The 13,501-nt window shown below is 41.8% G+C and overlaps 1 protein-coding gene across 1 annotated transcript; it reads left to right on the forward strand.

Annotated features, from left to right (window-relative positions):
* Positions 1-487: 487 nt before the first annotated feature.
* Positions 488-13,301, forward strand: LOC121360302 (cytochrome P450 4V2). Its single transcript, XM_041480061.1, has 11 exons — positions 488-772; positions 2,264-2,376; positions 2,926-3,011; positions 4,528-4,718; positions 5,122-5,191; positions 6,208-6,334; positions 8,117-8,308; positions 10,040-10,142; positions 10,479-10,613; positions 10,786-10,965; positions 12,431-13,301. Exons 1-11 carry the CDS (start codon positions 559-561, stop codon positions 12,604-12,606), a joined length of 1,587 nt encoding a protein of 528 aa, XP_041335995.1. The 5' UTR covers positions 488-558; the 3' UTR covers positions 12,607-13,301.
* The last annotated feature ends 200 nt before the right edge of the window (positions 13,302-13,501 follow it).

Here is a 13,501-nt window from a genome sequence, read left to right on the forward strand (position 1 = left end):
TGCAGTGCTGCTGTTGATCAGGGATCTTTATGGGCTTTGGTTTTTGTAATCCCTTGAAGCCATCAAACCAGCTGAAAAAGGGAATTCTCCATCCGACCCTTCAGTTATTGTGTTGGCCAGCACTGGAGCAGTTCTCTATGGCAAAATGGTGTTGAGCACCTGGGAACAGATTGAGAAAGATGATATTAACTAAACTCATCTATCCCAAATCAGCAAAAAGGTGTTTTTTTTTCTTGATGGTGCTTTGTTTTTTCCTTGTGAGGTATTGCATGGGCCTGCAAAGAAGGTTCTCACTCCTCACTTGGCTCGAACCAAGTGAGGGCAGTGACTGTTTCCTCTGGCTTGCCTGTCACCAGGAAATGCTAGAATGCAGCCTCTCCGTAAGAGTGTTTTTGAACTCGGTTAAACTCTGTTTATTTTCCTGGCAAGAAGCTACGCCAGTAGCCTGTGTGGTGGCCCCGCCTCCTGCTCTTCTGGCCGACTTTTCTGCTGTGCCGGGTACAGGCAGCGCCAGTTTCACAGCAGGGATTGAGGCTCAGAGCAGGAGGCTGAGAGGTGATGATGGAGGTCGTGGAAGGACTCTCAGGGAGACCCCAGCTACTGCCATGGGGAGCTGGGATTGTTGCTGTGCTTTTGACAATCGTGACTGTGTGTGCCCTGCCTTCCCTGATGGAATACTGGAGGCAATGGCGGATGATGAAGTCGATCCCGGGTGTCAGCCCCTGCTATCCTGTGGTGGGAAATGCCCTGCTCTTTGAGCGGAAAGGAGAAGGTAATAGGTAACACACTGTAGCCAGTGAGGTCCCTGCACTGCCTGGGGTTTGCTGGAGGAGCCAGTGGTGGTGACGTACTTGTGTGGCTGAGCTGTGGAAGGGGAGTGGGGTATCAGAGGATGTGCTGTTGTCTTTAGGTCTCTCTGGGCAGTCTGCAGAGGGGAACAGTGTGAGGAGCGGGCAGTGAAGAGGAAAGGAGAGGAACTGCATACATGTGGCATAAGACTAACTGGAGGTTAAATCTGACAGCAGCTGCTGCTGGGCTCAGACCGTTAAGTTGTTGGTGGGGTGGAGCATGAACGCTGTGGAATGTGAGGGAGGCGTGCTCTGGGATCTTGCAGGAAGTGCTGCTTCACAAAGTTAAACACTATGTCCTCATGACTTTTTTGCTGTGATCCAAACAAAGCTTGAAATAATTACCTTCCCCAAGCAAGCATGTGCAAGGGACTTTAGCATTCCAAGTTGTTTTTACCTGAGCTCACTTCCAGAATCATCTGTGACTTAGAGTTATGTGTTGAGTGCGAAAGAACGTGCTGATCATTTATAGTACATCACTCAAAAGCAAATCCTTTTGTTCTTGAACTGATTAATGAGACCTTCTTTCTGCCAGGTGCATGAGAGAGCACTAATGTGCTAGATGTTCCCTTTCAATTTGGTACTCATATTTTAACAGGAACATATTTCTTAAGGAGTTTGTGGTATGAAAGTGTTGCTGAGTGTGCTGCAGGTGGCCCACACTCCTCTGTGTGTGTTTGGGATGCCTGTGTATGCCAGCTCTGCTCTGTGCACGTGTTGCTGGCTGTGCAGCTGTGCATGCTGCCAGAAGAGAGACTAATGGGTCGTGGGTGAAGTCAAGTGAGTACAGCGTTGGAATGCAAATTGCCCCATGCTGACCCATGCTGGGACATGGTGCCTCTGTTCACAAGGCTGTAAAGGTGTCATTTGTTTAAGCTTGTTTCTGAAAGGGCAAAGTGTTCAATCCTCAAACATCCTGAGAGTGGCCCCCACCTCTAATATTGCGGAGTGAACCTGATTGTCCTCTGTGATGAGATAGTGTCAAAGACCTTTTTGAATTAAGTCAAACACCATCTACTCTTCTTACCCTGCCAACAGATTCAGCTATCTCCCATGCTTTCTGTATAGCTGAATTGACAAGATATGGACTGAATAATTGCATAATGATCTGGGGAGGAGTATTCGCTGGGTTACTGAGCTCACTGGTATGAAGTCCAACTGGCACAGCTGGACAGCAGTGGTGTCCCTCAGGTTGATCTGTGGCATAAATGGTGCTGTGAGTCTGTGCCTGAAGAAATTAGGACACTTGAACTGTAAAATCTGCTGGTGCAAAATATGCTGCTAGGTCACAGCAGCAGGTTAAAACTCCTAGATAATCACAATTGCAGGGCTCAGGGTGCAAGAGTTCATTACAGAAGCCTTGCTTATTTTGTAAATCCCCCTTCTTGAAGATCTACTCTGATTTTCTATTCCAGATTTTTTTAATCAGATAAAGATTTATACTGAAAAGTTCAGAAGTTGGCCATTGTTCAAACTTTGGATAGGACCAGTACCTGCCACGTTTTTGTATCACCCTGACAGTGTGGAGGTGAGTGTGCTGGTCTGTCTATTCTACTGGGATGCAGAGCAGTGCCCAACATCTTACTTTCTATTACCTCAATGTAACTTTTGTTCAAAAGGGTTTGGACTAATTTGCTTTGGGGACCTCTGAGTTAGTGGTAAACAAAGGTGTAAAGTAAAGGAGTATAAAAAGGCCTAGTCAGAGGGGACTGGGAAATATTGAAGACGACCAACAAATGAAAGCATCAAAGAAGCATCTCCTTAAGCTTTGTTTTCACATATAAGAAAGCTTCTGCTCCAAAGATCAGAACAAATAAGCAGATAGCAGGGAATACAGGATCACTGAAATAAGGACAGAACATTATGAAATTCAGGTTGCAGTGCTTGTGTCTCTTTGATGGACTTCTGCATTAAAACTTAGTGAGTCTGTTTTGATGCCATGAAACGTAGTCATAAGTCCTTGATCTAGTAAGACAGTGTTTCTCTGTTGGAGTGTTTATTGAAGAAATAGGGAAGAAATCTCTCTCTCTACATCTAACAAGTAATATTTTTAACTCGCTGTTCATTTTTCTGACAGGCTATTCTGAACAATTCAAAACATATAGAAAAATCATACCTGTATGAATTCCTGCATCCATGGCTGGGCACTGGACTTCTGACAAGGTATAATGTATAATGAAATGAAGGTGCACTGCTGCCTTTTTGAAATTTGCACTGTATATGATAAGAGAAGATCTTTGCGGTGGGAATGCTGTATGTATTTCTGAACAAAGAGATTGTGTGCATTGCTTATCTCAGCTGGTCATATTGCAGACCAGTCGGATAGGCCTGAGGTTGATGGTGCTTTGGGGTAGGATAGAAAAGTATCTTCATTTCATTCATGAAGTAGAGGATCATGAGAAATGAGCCTGGGTAGGAGCATAAATCAGGAGTGGAGAAAGGGAGGAGCAGCGGTATAAGGGTTTGGTGTCCTCCAGTCTTGGAAGGGCAAAGGAAGGATTGGTCTGGATGATGCAGATATTCAAGAGTCAGAGCAAGGTAAGTATAGAGTGTCTTTGGTACCTTTGAGCCTCTTCTCAAAGGTACCAAAGACACTCTATGCTTGAAAAAAGGTCAAGGTCCCAGTGTTAGTGTTTAACTTTGTTGCTTGTTTGGAGCCCTCAGAGGTTGGCTTCTCATGCTTTATGATGGGACCATGGTATTGTAAAAGCCAGCTGTGATCATGTGGTGTGGGAAGTGCAAATTCATTGGAGAGGATGAGGCATGCATTTTATCCTGAGTTTTGTTCACGGCCTTTGGGAAGGCAGTAAGTAATCAGTAACACTGTGCAGAGGTGAAGTTCAGGAGCATCAGGCATGGTGTATCCTCGCAGTTCTCCTTACTGGTTGTTTTGTCTTCCATAGATGTACAGAGCTATTTTGACTTGTGCTTGCAAAAACATAATGGAGGAGAATGTTCCAGTCTCTGCTGATTAGGGGCAGCAGTGGCAGACAGCAAGCTGATATGCTGGCCTGTGGAGTGCCCCAATAGCAAGTTACATAGGCAGTGGTCTGATACTTTTACCCTGTGAGCAGAAGTGTCAGCTGTGTGCCTCTGGGACATGTTATTTAGAAAAAGAGGACAAGGAGCCCCAGGAAGCTGGTGACACTCACTGCAGCTCCATGCTTGTCATTGGTGTGTGGGAAATGACTGCCTGTCTCCAAGGAAGTAGCTTGTAGCCGTGCCTTTAGGCAGTCATTTTCATAATGTCTCTAGGCCCTAGTTCTCTGCAGGCCTCATTTCATGGTCAGGGGACGGAGGCAAGCAAAAACACTGATTCAGAGAGATGGGGGGTGGTTGAGGCCTTGATACTGAGTAGCTGGTTTGGCCTCTGGCTGGCTTCTGCTTGGTCCCTCTGAGCCTGTGCACTGACTAACAAGGATGACTGTCTGGAGGCTTTTTGGCATCTCCATTTGTTGAGATCAGCAGGAGAAATGGTGGCTTCTGCTTCCAAGAGACCTGGAGCAAGAAATATTTCCATTTGCTCCTTCCGTGGGGTGCTATGAACAGCTTGAAGGGACATCTACAGTGTGTCCATCTCTTCCAGGCTGCAGTATTCACTGGGTACTTCCTGGAATGGTGAGGATGTTATTTTTGACTTGGAGTTTTTTAGCCTTCCTTCTCCCCATTAATTTTACAGCACTGGAGACAAGTGGCGGTCACGGAGGAAGATGATAACTCCCACATTCCACTTTGCAATCTTGAGTGACTTTCTAGAGGTCATGAATGAACAAGGAAATATTTTGGTGAAGAAACTTGAGAAGCATGTTGACAAGGAGCCATTTGATGTCTTTATGGACATCACTCTGTGTGCCCTTGATATCATTTGTGGTAAGTCCTGTTCAGTTATTGAGGTAGAATTGTGAATGATGAAGAAGATCCTGAGTGTAGCTGTGCCAGTTTGTGTAAGATCATTGAAGGGCAATGTCCCTGCATATTTTCTAAATACATTTCCATCCTTCCCAACCTTTTTCCCCAGAGTTCACTACTTGCATCTGAGCAGCTGAGTTTTGGGACTGGCAGGACACAGGTAGCAGTCTGAAGTGATGTTTTCTTAAGGAGCAGGATTCCTGGGCATGGAAATACAAAGAAGGCTCATTCCCTGCAAAGGGTTATGTGTAGTCACTTGTTGAAGGGATGGTGTGGTGATACTCAGAAGCTGGGAGCAGTAGTAACTCACTCTGTTCACTGCCTTTCACTTTGCACTTGTGAAATATTGATATTTTCCTCCTAGAAACAGCAATGGGCAGGAATGTGGGTGCCCAGAAGAATAAGGATTCTGACTATGTTTCTGCTGTCTATAGGTAAACACACATTTTCCTTAGTTATTTTTCAGTTGAGCTGGAATTAATGCTGCTGGTTTCAGGAAGGAAGGCCAGGGTGTCAGAGAGGGAGGGATGTAAAGGATTGGAACAGATTAACCCTGAGTCACTAAATACCCTGGAGGTGTTTGAAAGGCATGTTCCTATGGCACTTAGGGTCATGGTGTAGCCATGGACTGGGTTAACACTAGGTTAAGAGTCAGACTCAATGATCTAAAAGGTCTTTTCCAACCTAAATGAATCTGTGATTCTATGATCTCACTCCTAACTTTTATGGAGCTTGTTGAGACAGGTATGATTAAAAATGGGAAGGGTTTGATTATCATCAGTTCCTTGGCCTTTTCCAAATTGTAGCACAAGTGTGCTTGAAGTTGATAATAATTACTCTGCAGAAAAAGCATGTATGAGAGCTGAATAGCAATGACAATCAGCCCTTCTAAATGTACTCCACTTGTGTTTGAGCATACTTGAAGTCTCATATTTTTCATTTTAAATGCATTTTAAGTCCTTTAATGTGCGCTCTGGTATCTGGACGTTCAAGTAGGAATGCAATGCTCTCAGAAACTGTTTGAGTTCTTGGGGCAGATATTTTGGGAGCGTGCCATGAGTAGTCTTTATAACACTGTCAGTGCTTTGCTGAAGTGGGGTGTGGTGGGATTGGATGACTTAATAGGACTGTTTCAAGAGGATTCAGACTAAATGAGAATATGCTGTCCTTCTAAGAGATCAATACTTAAGGATATAAAACATGATGATGCTGGGATAAGTAACAGAAATTTTGAGATGGTGTAAAATCAAGACACAAATGTGAGTGGCCTTCCTTTCAAATAATGGGTTTAAATCTACACAATATATTAAGTTCTACTTTATTAGGGTACATAGAAGTTTGTTTTGTTTGTTTGTTTTTTGGTTTTTTTTTCTTTTTTTGTTCTTGAAATGTGCTATAATTTGGTGGTTTTGTCAAGTAATATTACATGATATAATTGTTTTGCCCCTAGGATGAGTGATCTAATCCAACGGCGACAGATGAGCCCTTGGCTTTGGCCTGACTTTTTGTATGTATTGTTCAAAGAAGGAAGAGAGCACAAGAGGAAGCTCAGCATCCTTCACAATTTTACAGATACGGTATAGAGTCTTTAAAAAAATTATAATATTTATAATGATCACTTTCATTGTTGGACTAAAATTTTGCACTCAGGTCTTCCAAATGGGGGATGAGGTTCAGCCTCCTTGATATGCTGTCTCTCTATTGGGATGCTGAGGAATTCCCTGAAAAGAAGACAAGAACTGACTTCCCTTTCAGGATCTCTGCTGAATTTAAACAGGAAAGTAGATTACACCAAGGGAGTGCTAGAACTTGCAGGTCCTTGACAATTGAAACAAACAACAGAAATTCATTGGACTCTTGTTCTGCCTGAAAAGCTCCACATCTGGATGATGTCCACAGCTCACTGCCAAGTTTGGAGCAGTAAACATAGGGCTCTGGATGGTAGTGCCACTGGGTTCAGCCCTCAGAAACTGAAGCCTGTATTCATTTTCCCTTTATAGAACAGAACTGCTGAGAGGAGCAAACACATGCAGGTCCCCACATCAGCAGTAAGGCACTTTGATACAGAAATCATTAGGCATGCATTACTTACTTGGCATAAAATAAAGTGTTCTCTCACCTTGTTAGACTGTGGAAGTAACAGCCTTTTCTCTCACCAAATAATTCCTATGTTATTCTTTCCAAAGTTTGCCCTCCCAAATGTACTATTAGTATGTTATCAAGGAGGCTGCTTTTCCTATGCACATACCCCATGATGTCATTGTATCAATGTCTTTGACAAAGGAAATAATCTCTGATCTTTGGCTATGTATAATGAGCCACATTGCCTCTGTGTTACTTTTTTCTTGCTTCCTCTTATTGGAAATTGCAGCAGTGAGTCATTGGAGAGGCTCTTAACACTTGCACTCTTCCCATGCTGGGCTGGTGCACTGAAGAATATAAGCAACCAAATCATAGAAGATGACAAAGGACCATAAATAATAATTGTACCTGTGTAGGTGCTGACAGCAAGCACTGAGGTGAAGGATGAGACAATATAAGACACACGTGCATGTTCAGTGAGGAAAACAGTGTATGTGCATGGCCCTGTATTTTTTTTTTCTTCCATTCAGTGATTCCTCCAAAGAGAAATGCATACTCAACACACTGTTTAAATTACTTTGTTGTTTTTAAGAGCAATGCCAGTTTATTGAAGGGTTCTGCTTTGACTTTGCAACAACAATGGCAACAATAAGAAATTTATGTCTGTTACTGGGTCTGTACTTTGACCTGAAAAAGGGAAATTCAGATATTGCTCTCGTACTGGAGAAAATTTGGGAAGCTTTTTTTTTTGGGAAGTGGGTTCAGCAACACTGTGTGTAGCCTTGACACATAGTTCTGGGATGCCCTGGCTTCTCTTCAGTTTCCTGAGTTTTTTGGAGGTTGGTAGTGAGATCTTTCCTTAGTTCTCAGATAGGATAGAGAAGATCTTATTGGTGATTAATATGATCACACTGTGGTGATTTTTTTTATATGCTGTTACCATAGTTGGCATTCATTATTGGTGTATTCTAGATACTCTGGATATGTTTACACTTCTTGATGGCCCCCAAGTTGTTTACGTAGTTTGGCTATCTATTTTCTTGATCTCACAAAGGCTGTTCAAGGCATATTCTATTGCTTGGGGCAAGAAAGTTTGGTCATAATTCAATACTAATAAAGATTAAGTTAAATTTCGTGACCTAATGCTGACAGCTGTGCTAACTAGCTCATGTAGACTGCTACAGATGGATACTGTTTTGATAAGTTAGGACAAAACTGTATGAGGCAGACAGCTTGTGCTGAATTCATCATATCTGATGTAATGGTTCTAATCTCAGGTCATTGCAGAAAAAGCTGAAGAACTTAAAAACACCCAGCAAAAGAAACATGATAATGATGGTAACTCTGTGGAAGGTGGTTCCAAAAAGAGAAAAGCATTCCTGGACATGCTGCTGAATGCAACAGATGATGAAGGGCAAAAATTGAGCTACAGGGACATTCGTGAGGAAGTGGATACTTTCATGTTTGAGGTAACCAAGAAATTTATTGGTTTATTGTTCTGTTGTTGTTGTTGTTTTGGAAGGTTTTATTTGCTGGGTTTTTTTGTTTGATTTTTTCCCTCAAAACTAAAGATTCAGAATTTTCAGGTGGTGATTCATGTCTTAGTTCAGGAGATTGCTTTTAGCATGATGTTATTTAAGCCCTAGAAGCCTAAGAGAAAAGATCAATGTTTCTATTCTACAGAGGTAGGATAGAAGCATTAGTATGCCCTGGAAAAACTTTGGACAATGCAGATGTGGTAGGCCCTGCCTGTGTGAGCAGGGTCTACTCATGAAAGCAGGTGAGAAATGAAAACTTAAAGGCTGACATGGACCATAGACTCTTGCCTTTTGTTGCAAACTTCATTAACATTAAAGAAGTCACTGTTTTGACTTGCATTTTGTCATGTCTCCTCACATTTTTTCCCTTGCTACACTGCCTGCAGTCTTCTGGTTCTGTAGTCCACTGTGCATCAGTGCTTCATCTTGTAGAAACTTGTCCTAGAATGGCTTGAGTTGGAAGGGACCTTAAAGATCATCTAGTTACAATCCTCCTGCCATGGGCAGGGATGTCATCAACTAGATTGGGTTGCCAGGGCCCCATCCCACCTGTTACTGAAACCTTGAGAGACAGGACATTCAAAACTTCTCTAGCCAACGTGTTTTTCACTAATCTCTGAGTAAAAAATTTCTTCCTAATATCTAATCTAAACTTTCTCTTTTAGTTGAAAATTATTCTCTCTTGTCCTATAAGTACCTGCTCATGTAAAATGTCTCACACCCTCTTTTTTTTTTTTTTTTTTTTGTAAGTCCTCTCTAGGTGCTGAAACGTCACAATCAGGTGTTCCCAGAGCCTTCTCTTCTCTATCCCCAACTCTCTCAGCCTGTCTTCATAGGAGACGTGTCCCATCCATCTGATTATCTCAAAGACCTTTCTTGTCTGATTCCCTAAGGGAGGATCTGAAGAAGATTTTCACAAATTTCCCGCACACTTCCATTAGATGGACCTGAATTCTCTCAGAAGAGCTTAATTCATAGAATCATATTAATGCTGTTGTAACCTAGAGGAATTATCTTCTCATCTTGCCCTGAAGTACACTACAAGTGTGCTTTTTTAGTATCAAAATCCTTTTTTGGTCAACTTTTCCCTTTTCTGTTCCTCCCTTTTTTATGGCTTTATTTTTCCTTCTTTGGTTCATGTATTGTCTCTCCTTTCTTTTCCTCTCCTTTCCACAGTGCTAGGAGCTAGTAGTTGATTCCCTTCCCATAGAAGACCAAGCTTTTTCCCCTATGACTACTGTATTGTGTCTCATAAAATAATTTTTAGATACTTTTGAAAAGGTTACAAATTGTGTCCATTGTATCTCTCCTGTGACAGTCACTGGCCCCCCTCGATGTTGACTGGACAGTAACCAAAAAGATGAATATAAATCTGATTAATTGTGTAGATACTGATAGTTCATGCAGCTCCTAGGAATCAGAAGAGAGGAATTTTGCTTGGGTTATTTCAATACTTTCCCCTTTTGTCAGAACGATTGTGGATCACCTTTTATCTTGATAGTTAGTGAGTTGAATAATTCACTCTTGATTCTTGTTTTTATCTTGGTGGTGGGACTAATAAATCTCACTTTCCATACTAACTGCACATCTAAGTATTTCCAAACCCCACTGGTACATGGAAATAGAGTTGAAATGAATGTCTTTGTAAATCTGGACCTGTAGGGCCATGATACAACAGCAGCTGCTATGAACTGGGTCTTGTACTTGCTTGGACATAATCCAGAAGTTCAGAAGAAGGTTCACAAGGAATTGGATGAGGTGTTTGGTAAGTCCATTCCCCCTTCATCAGGGTTTTGCTCCATTTGTGAGTGGAAATATGTTAAAAGCCTAGAAGTAGAAGGGGGTTTAAGAGCACGCCTTGTGGCCCTTCTGGAGCTTTCAGCAGCTAGAGGTGCTTGGGATGGGTGTGGGAAGGTCTGTTGGGTTGTACAACCAAACTTATGTCTTTGGGGCAAGATATGCATGTTTAATATATTTGTAACCCCTTCTTGTACGTAGTCTTGGTGCATGATGAGAGTTTCTGGAGGGATCCAGGATGAGTTTGTTCAGCCAAAGATGGGGAGTTTTGGTCTTGGTCATCCCTCTATTTGTTTTTGGACAGACAATACTGAACGTGCTGTTACAATGGAGGATTTGAAGAATCTTCGATACCTCGAATGTGTTGTGAAAGAAGCTCTTCGTCTCTACCCTTCAGTTCCCATATTTGCCCGCACCTTGAGAGAGGATTGCTGCATTAGTAAGTGGTGTTCTGTGTTTGCCACTTTCTCTTGTGTTAGCATTTATTTCTGCAGTGGAGATGTTTCCCAAGAAAAGGACAGCATTGTTTTATTTTTTACTGTTCTGTTGTGTATAGGAAGTCACTTGTTTGCTGTTGTTTTGATTCTTCTCTCTTTCTCTCCTCTCTTTAGGGGGCTATCAGGTACCAAGAGGTGCTAGTGTTGTTGTTTTAACTTATGCCCTGCATAGAGACCCTGAGGTCTTCCCTGACCCGGAGGAGTTCAGGCCTGAGCGATTCTTCCCTGAAAATTCTAAGGGAAGGCACCCATATGCTTATGTGCCCTTCTCAGCTGGTCCCAGGAACTGCATTGGTATGTATCTGGAGGGGAAGCCCTTGTAAGGTTCTGTTTTGAACGTGGTAACTGAGACAGCAATGAGTACCGTTTGTATAGTGTTCTTCCTCACTCCCCATCCCTGAGTCTGGGCACTGTGTGCCCTGCAAGCCACACACTTCCATTAGATGGACCTGAATTCTCTCAGAAGAGTTTAATTCATAGACTCACATTGATACTGTTGAGCTGCCCCATTTGTTTCTTCCAAAGGATTTCCTTTATTCCTCGGGAAGAGTGTCTATCATGCTGATGTTTCTTCCTCACTGCTGTGCAGCCTGGCAGCGTGTTATTTGGCTCCTGTGTTAGGACATGATTGCTTCCTAATTTCTGATCCTCAGTGTCAGCAACACAGAATGAGAGAAGACACAAGTCCTGCACCTGTTTTGCTCTGGAAACTGTTCATATGTCTCTCTCAGGTTCTGAGCTGAATGTCCAAAGCATGAAATCTGCAGCTGATGTATTCTTTCCCTATTTCTGACACTGTAGTTGGTTTGGTGTTTTCTCTGTCATCCCAGAACTCATTAGCACTTTCAGATGCCACTGAGATGCTTGGCATTGCTGTGCTTCAAGTAGAGACAGTGTTCTTTATATTGTAGAACATGTGAAAAGACTGTTCCCTGCACTGATTTTAAGTGCAGATGGGGAACATCCAAAAGTTGTCATGCCATTATGATAATGGGAAATATTACTTCCTTTTGTTTTTTTGGTTTTGCTTGTTTGGTTTCTGTTTTTGGGAGATGCAATTGGTTAGTTTTGATTTGTCTCATTGGTAGTAGGTGCCTTTTTCCATAAGAGAAGTAAACTAGGTCTTTCCTTGTTCCAAAGAGAAATCTAATTTAATATAACATGTCTAGCTAGATCCTGAGTGTGCAGGAACATGTGCAGGAGAGGTGGTTCATTAGTATAATTGCAAAAGTGCATTGTGTGTACATGTGTACTAACTTCTGTGTATATAATCAATATATAATCTATGTATATAATACAGAGGGGAGAACATAAAAAGTTCTCAGCCCTGCATTTTGTGTCCCATCTCCAATTTTTAGTTTTTGTCAACTGCCTTGTGGCATTTGATTTGGTTTCCCTCACATTTCTTTGTTCTCATGTTTCTGCCTTCACCTATCTCTGAATTGTAAATGGAACTTTGCCCTCTGTGCTACCAAATCATCAGTGTGTATGAGGCTTAATGATCACTGAAGGAAAGTCTGTCTGTCATTCCATTGCAGTTGCATCTCCTTTGCTCCTCTCCACATATATGGAACCATAGGATTTTTCTCTCCTCGCAGTCCCTGTGCTGCATCTTCTGCTCTGGTCTGCTATCCGTCCCTCCTGCCTAGTCCTTTCAAGAGACATGACAAGGCTGTATTTTATAGTATCTCCATATAAAGGGTTGACTGTTGATGCAACCTGACAATAACTTTTTTTTTTTCTGTCCTGTAACTCATAGGTCAGCGCTTTGCACTAATGGAGGAGAAAACTCTTCTAGCCCTCATCCTGCGGCGCTTTTGGGTGGAATCATGTCAAAAGCCAGAAGAGCTTGGTTTATGTGGAGAATTGATTCTTCGTCCAAATAAAGGCATCTGGATTAAACTGAAGAGGAGACCAAATGCTGGATCAGAATGAAAGGAATTTCAAGAGTTTACTTCCGAAAGTTTTCAATCTATGTAGGCTGAGACATATTTTAAAATCAAATATTTTGATGTCAGCCCAGCAATTCGTTAAACTAGCTGCTATTGTTTTATTAAAAAAGATGCAGTAATAGCCCTAGTTGCTCTACTTTTTTAGGGCTTGTGAACATCATGTTAATCTTTGAAATGCAAGTCTTTAATTCTTGTATTTTAGTGCCTTATCTGCTCAGATGAAACTATTCTATTGCCACAGTGCCATAAAAACTAACTTATGGTAATAACAACAGCAATGCCTGTCATGAAGTGGTCAGCTTACACGCCATAGCATTTTCCAAGTAACTGGGAAGTCTCAAGTGTTTGTAAGGTTTTCAGGTTTCTTTTTCTTTATTTCTGAAAAATACCAGTGATAATCCTTCTTCTTGGCACAATTATTTTTTTTTCTTTTGGTGATGACTGCCTCTGTAAGACCACACAAAAATCTCTGATAATTTCATTCCTTCTTGGTAAGCATTTAAAGTAGTTTGTAAGAAGGAGGTGCTCTGAATTATTTTTTAGCAAACTGTACCAAAAGCATTAATCTGTATAACCACAGCAGGAACTAGACCATGTGCAAATTACACACAGGATTTTGTAATGACAAAATCAATGTATTATTACACACTTTGAGAATAAACTCCTCCTATGTCTCAATGTGGACTGAAATTGTACCTGTTGAAATTGCATGCCTGTGTGGAGGTAAATTGCTGATGAATACTTTTTTCTTAGCATCGGTTCCTCTCGGGTGATCAATCAACTACATTTTACTCTGCTGGTCAAAGCTGAAACAATGAGCCAGTGTGCTCTTGCCTTCTAGTGCCCTGAAGACAGCATACAGAGTTTTTTGCTAATTG

This window comes from Pyrgilauda ruficollis, unplaced genomic scaffold (genome assembly GCF_017590135.1).
Source record: "Pyrgilauda ruficollis isolate IOZ18807 unplaced genomic scaffold, ASM1759013v1 scaffold5, whole genome shotgun sequence".
Lineage (NCBI taxonomy): Eukaryota > Metazoa > Chordata > Aves > Passeriformes > Passeridae > Pyrgilauda > Pyrgilauda ruficollis.

Excerpts from the sequence above, each read along its gene's own strand:
- LOC121360302 (XM_041480061.1), top strand. The coding sequence starts at position 559 with ATGATGGAGGTCGTGGAAGGACTCTCAGGGAGACCCCAGCTACTGCCA. Across the intron at positions 3,012-4,527 it reads GGCACTGGACTTCTGACAAG|CACTGGAGACAAGTGGCGGT; the intron begins GTATAATGTATA and ends TTAATTTTACAG. Across the intron at positions 10,143-10,478 it reads GGAATTGGATGAGGTGTTTG|ACAATACTGAACGTGCTGTT; the intron begins GTAAGTCCATTC and ends GTTTTTGGACAG.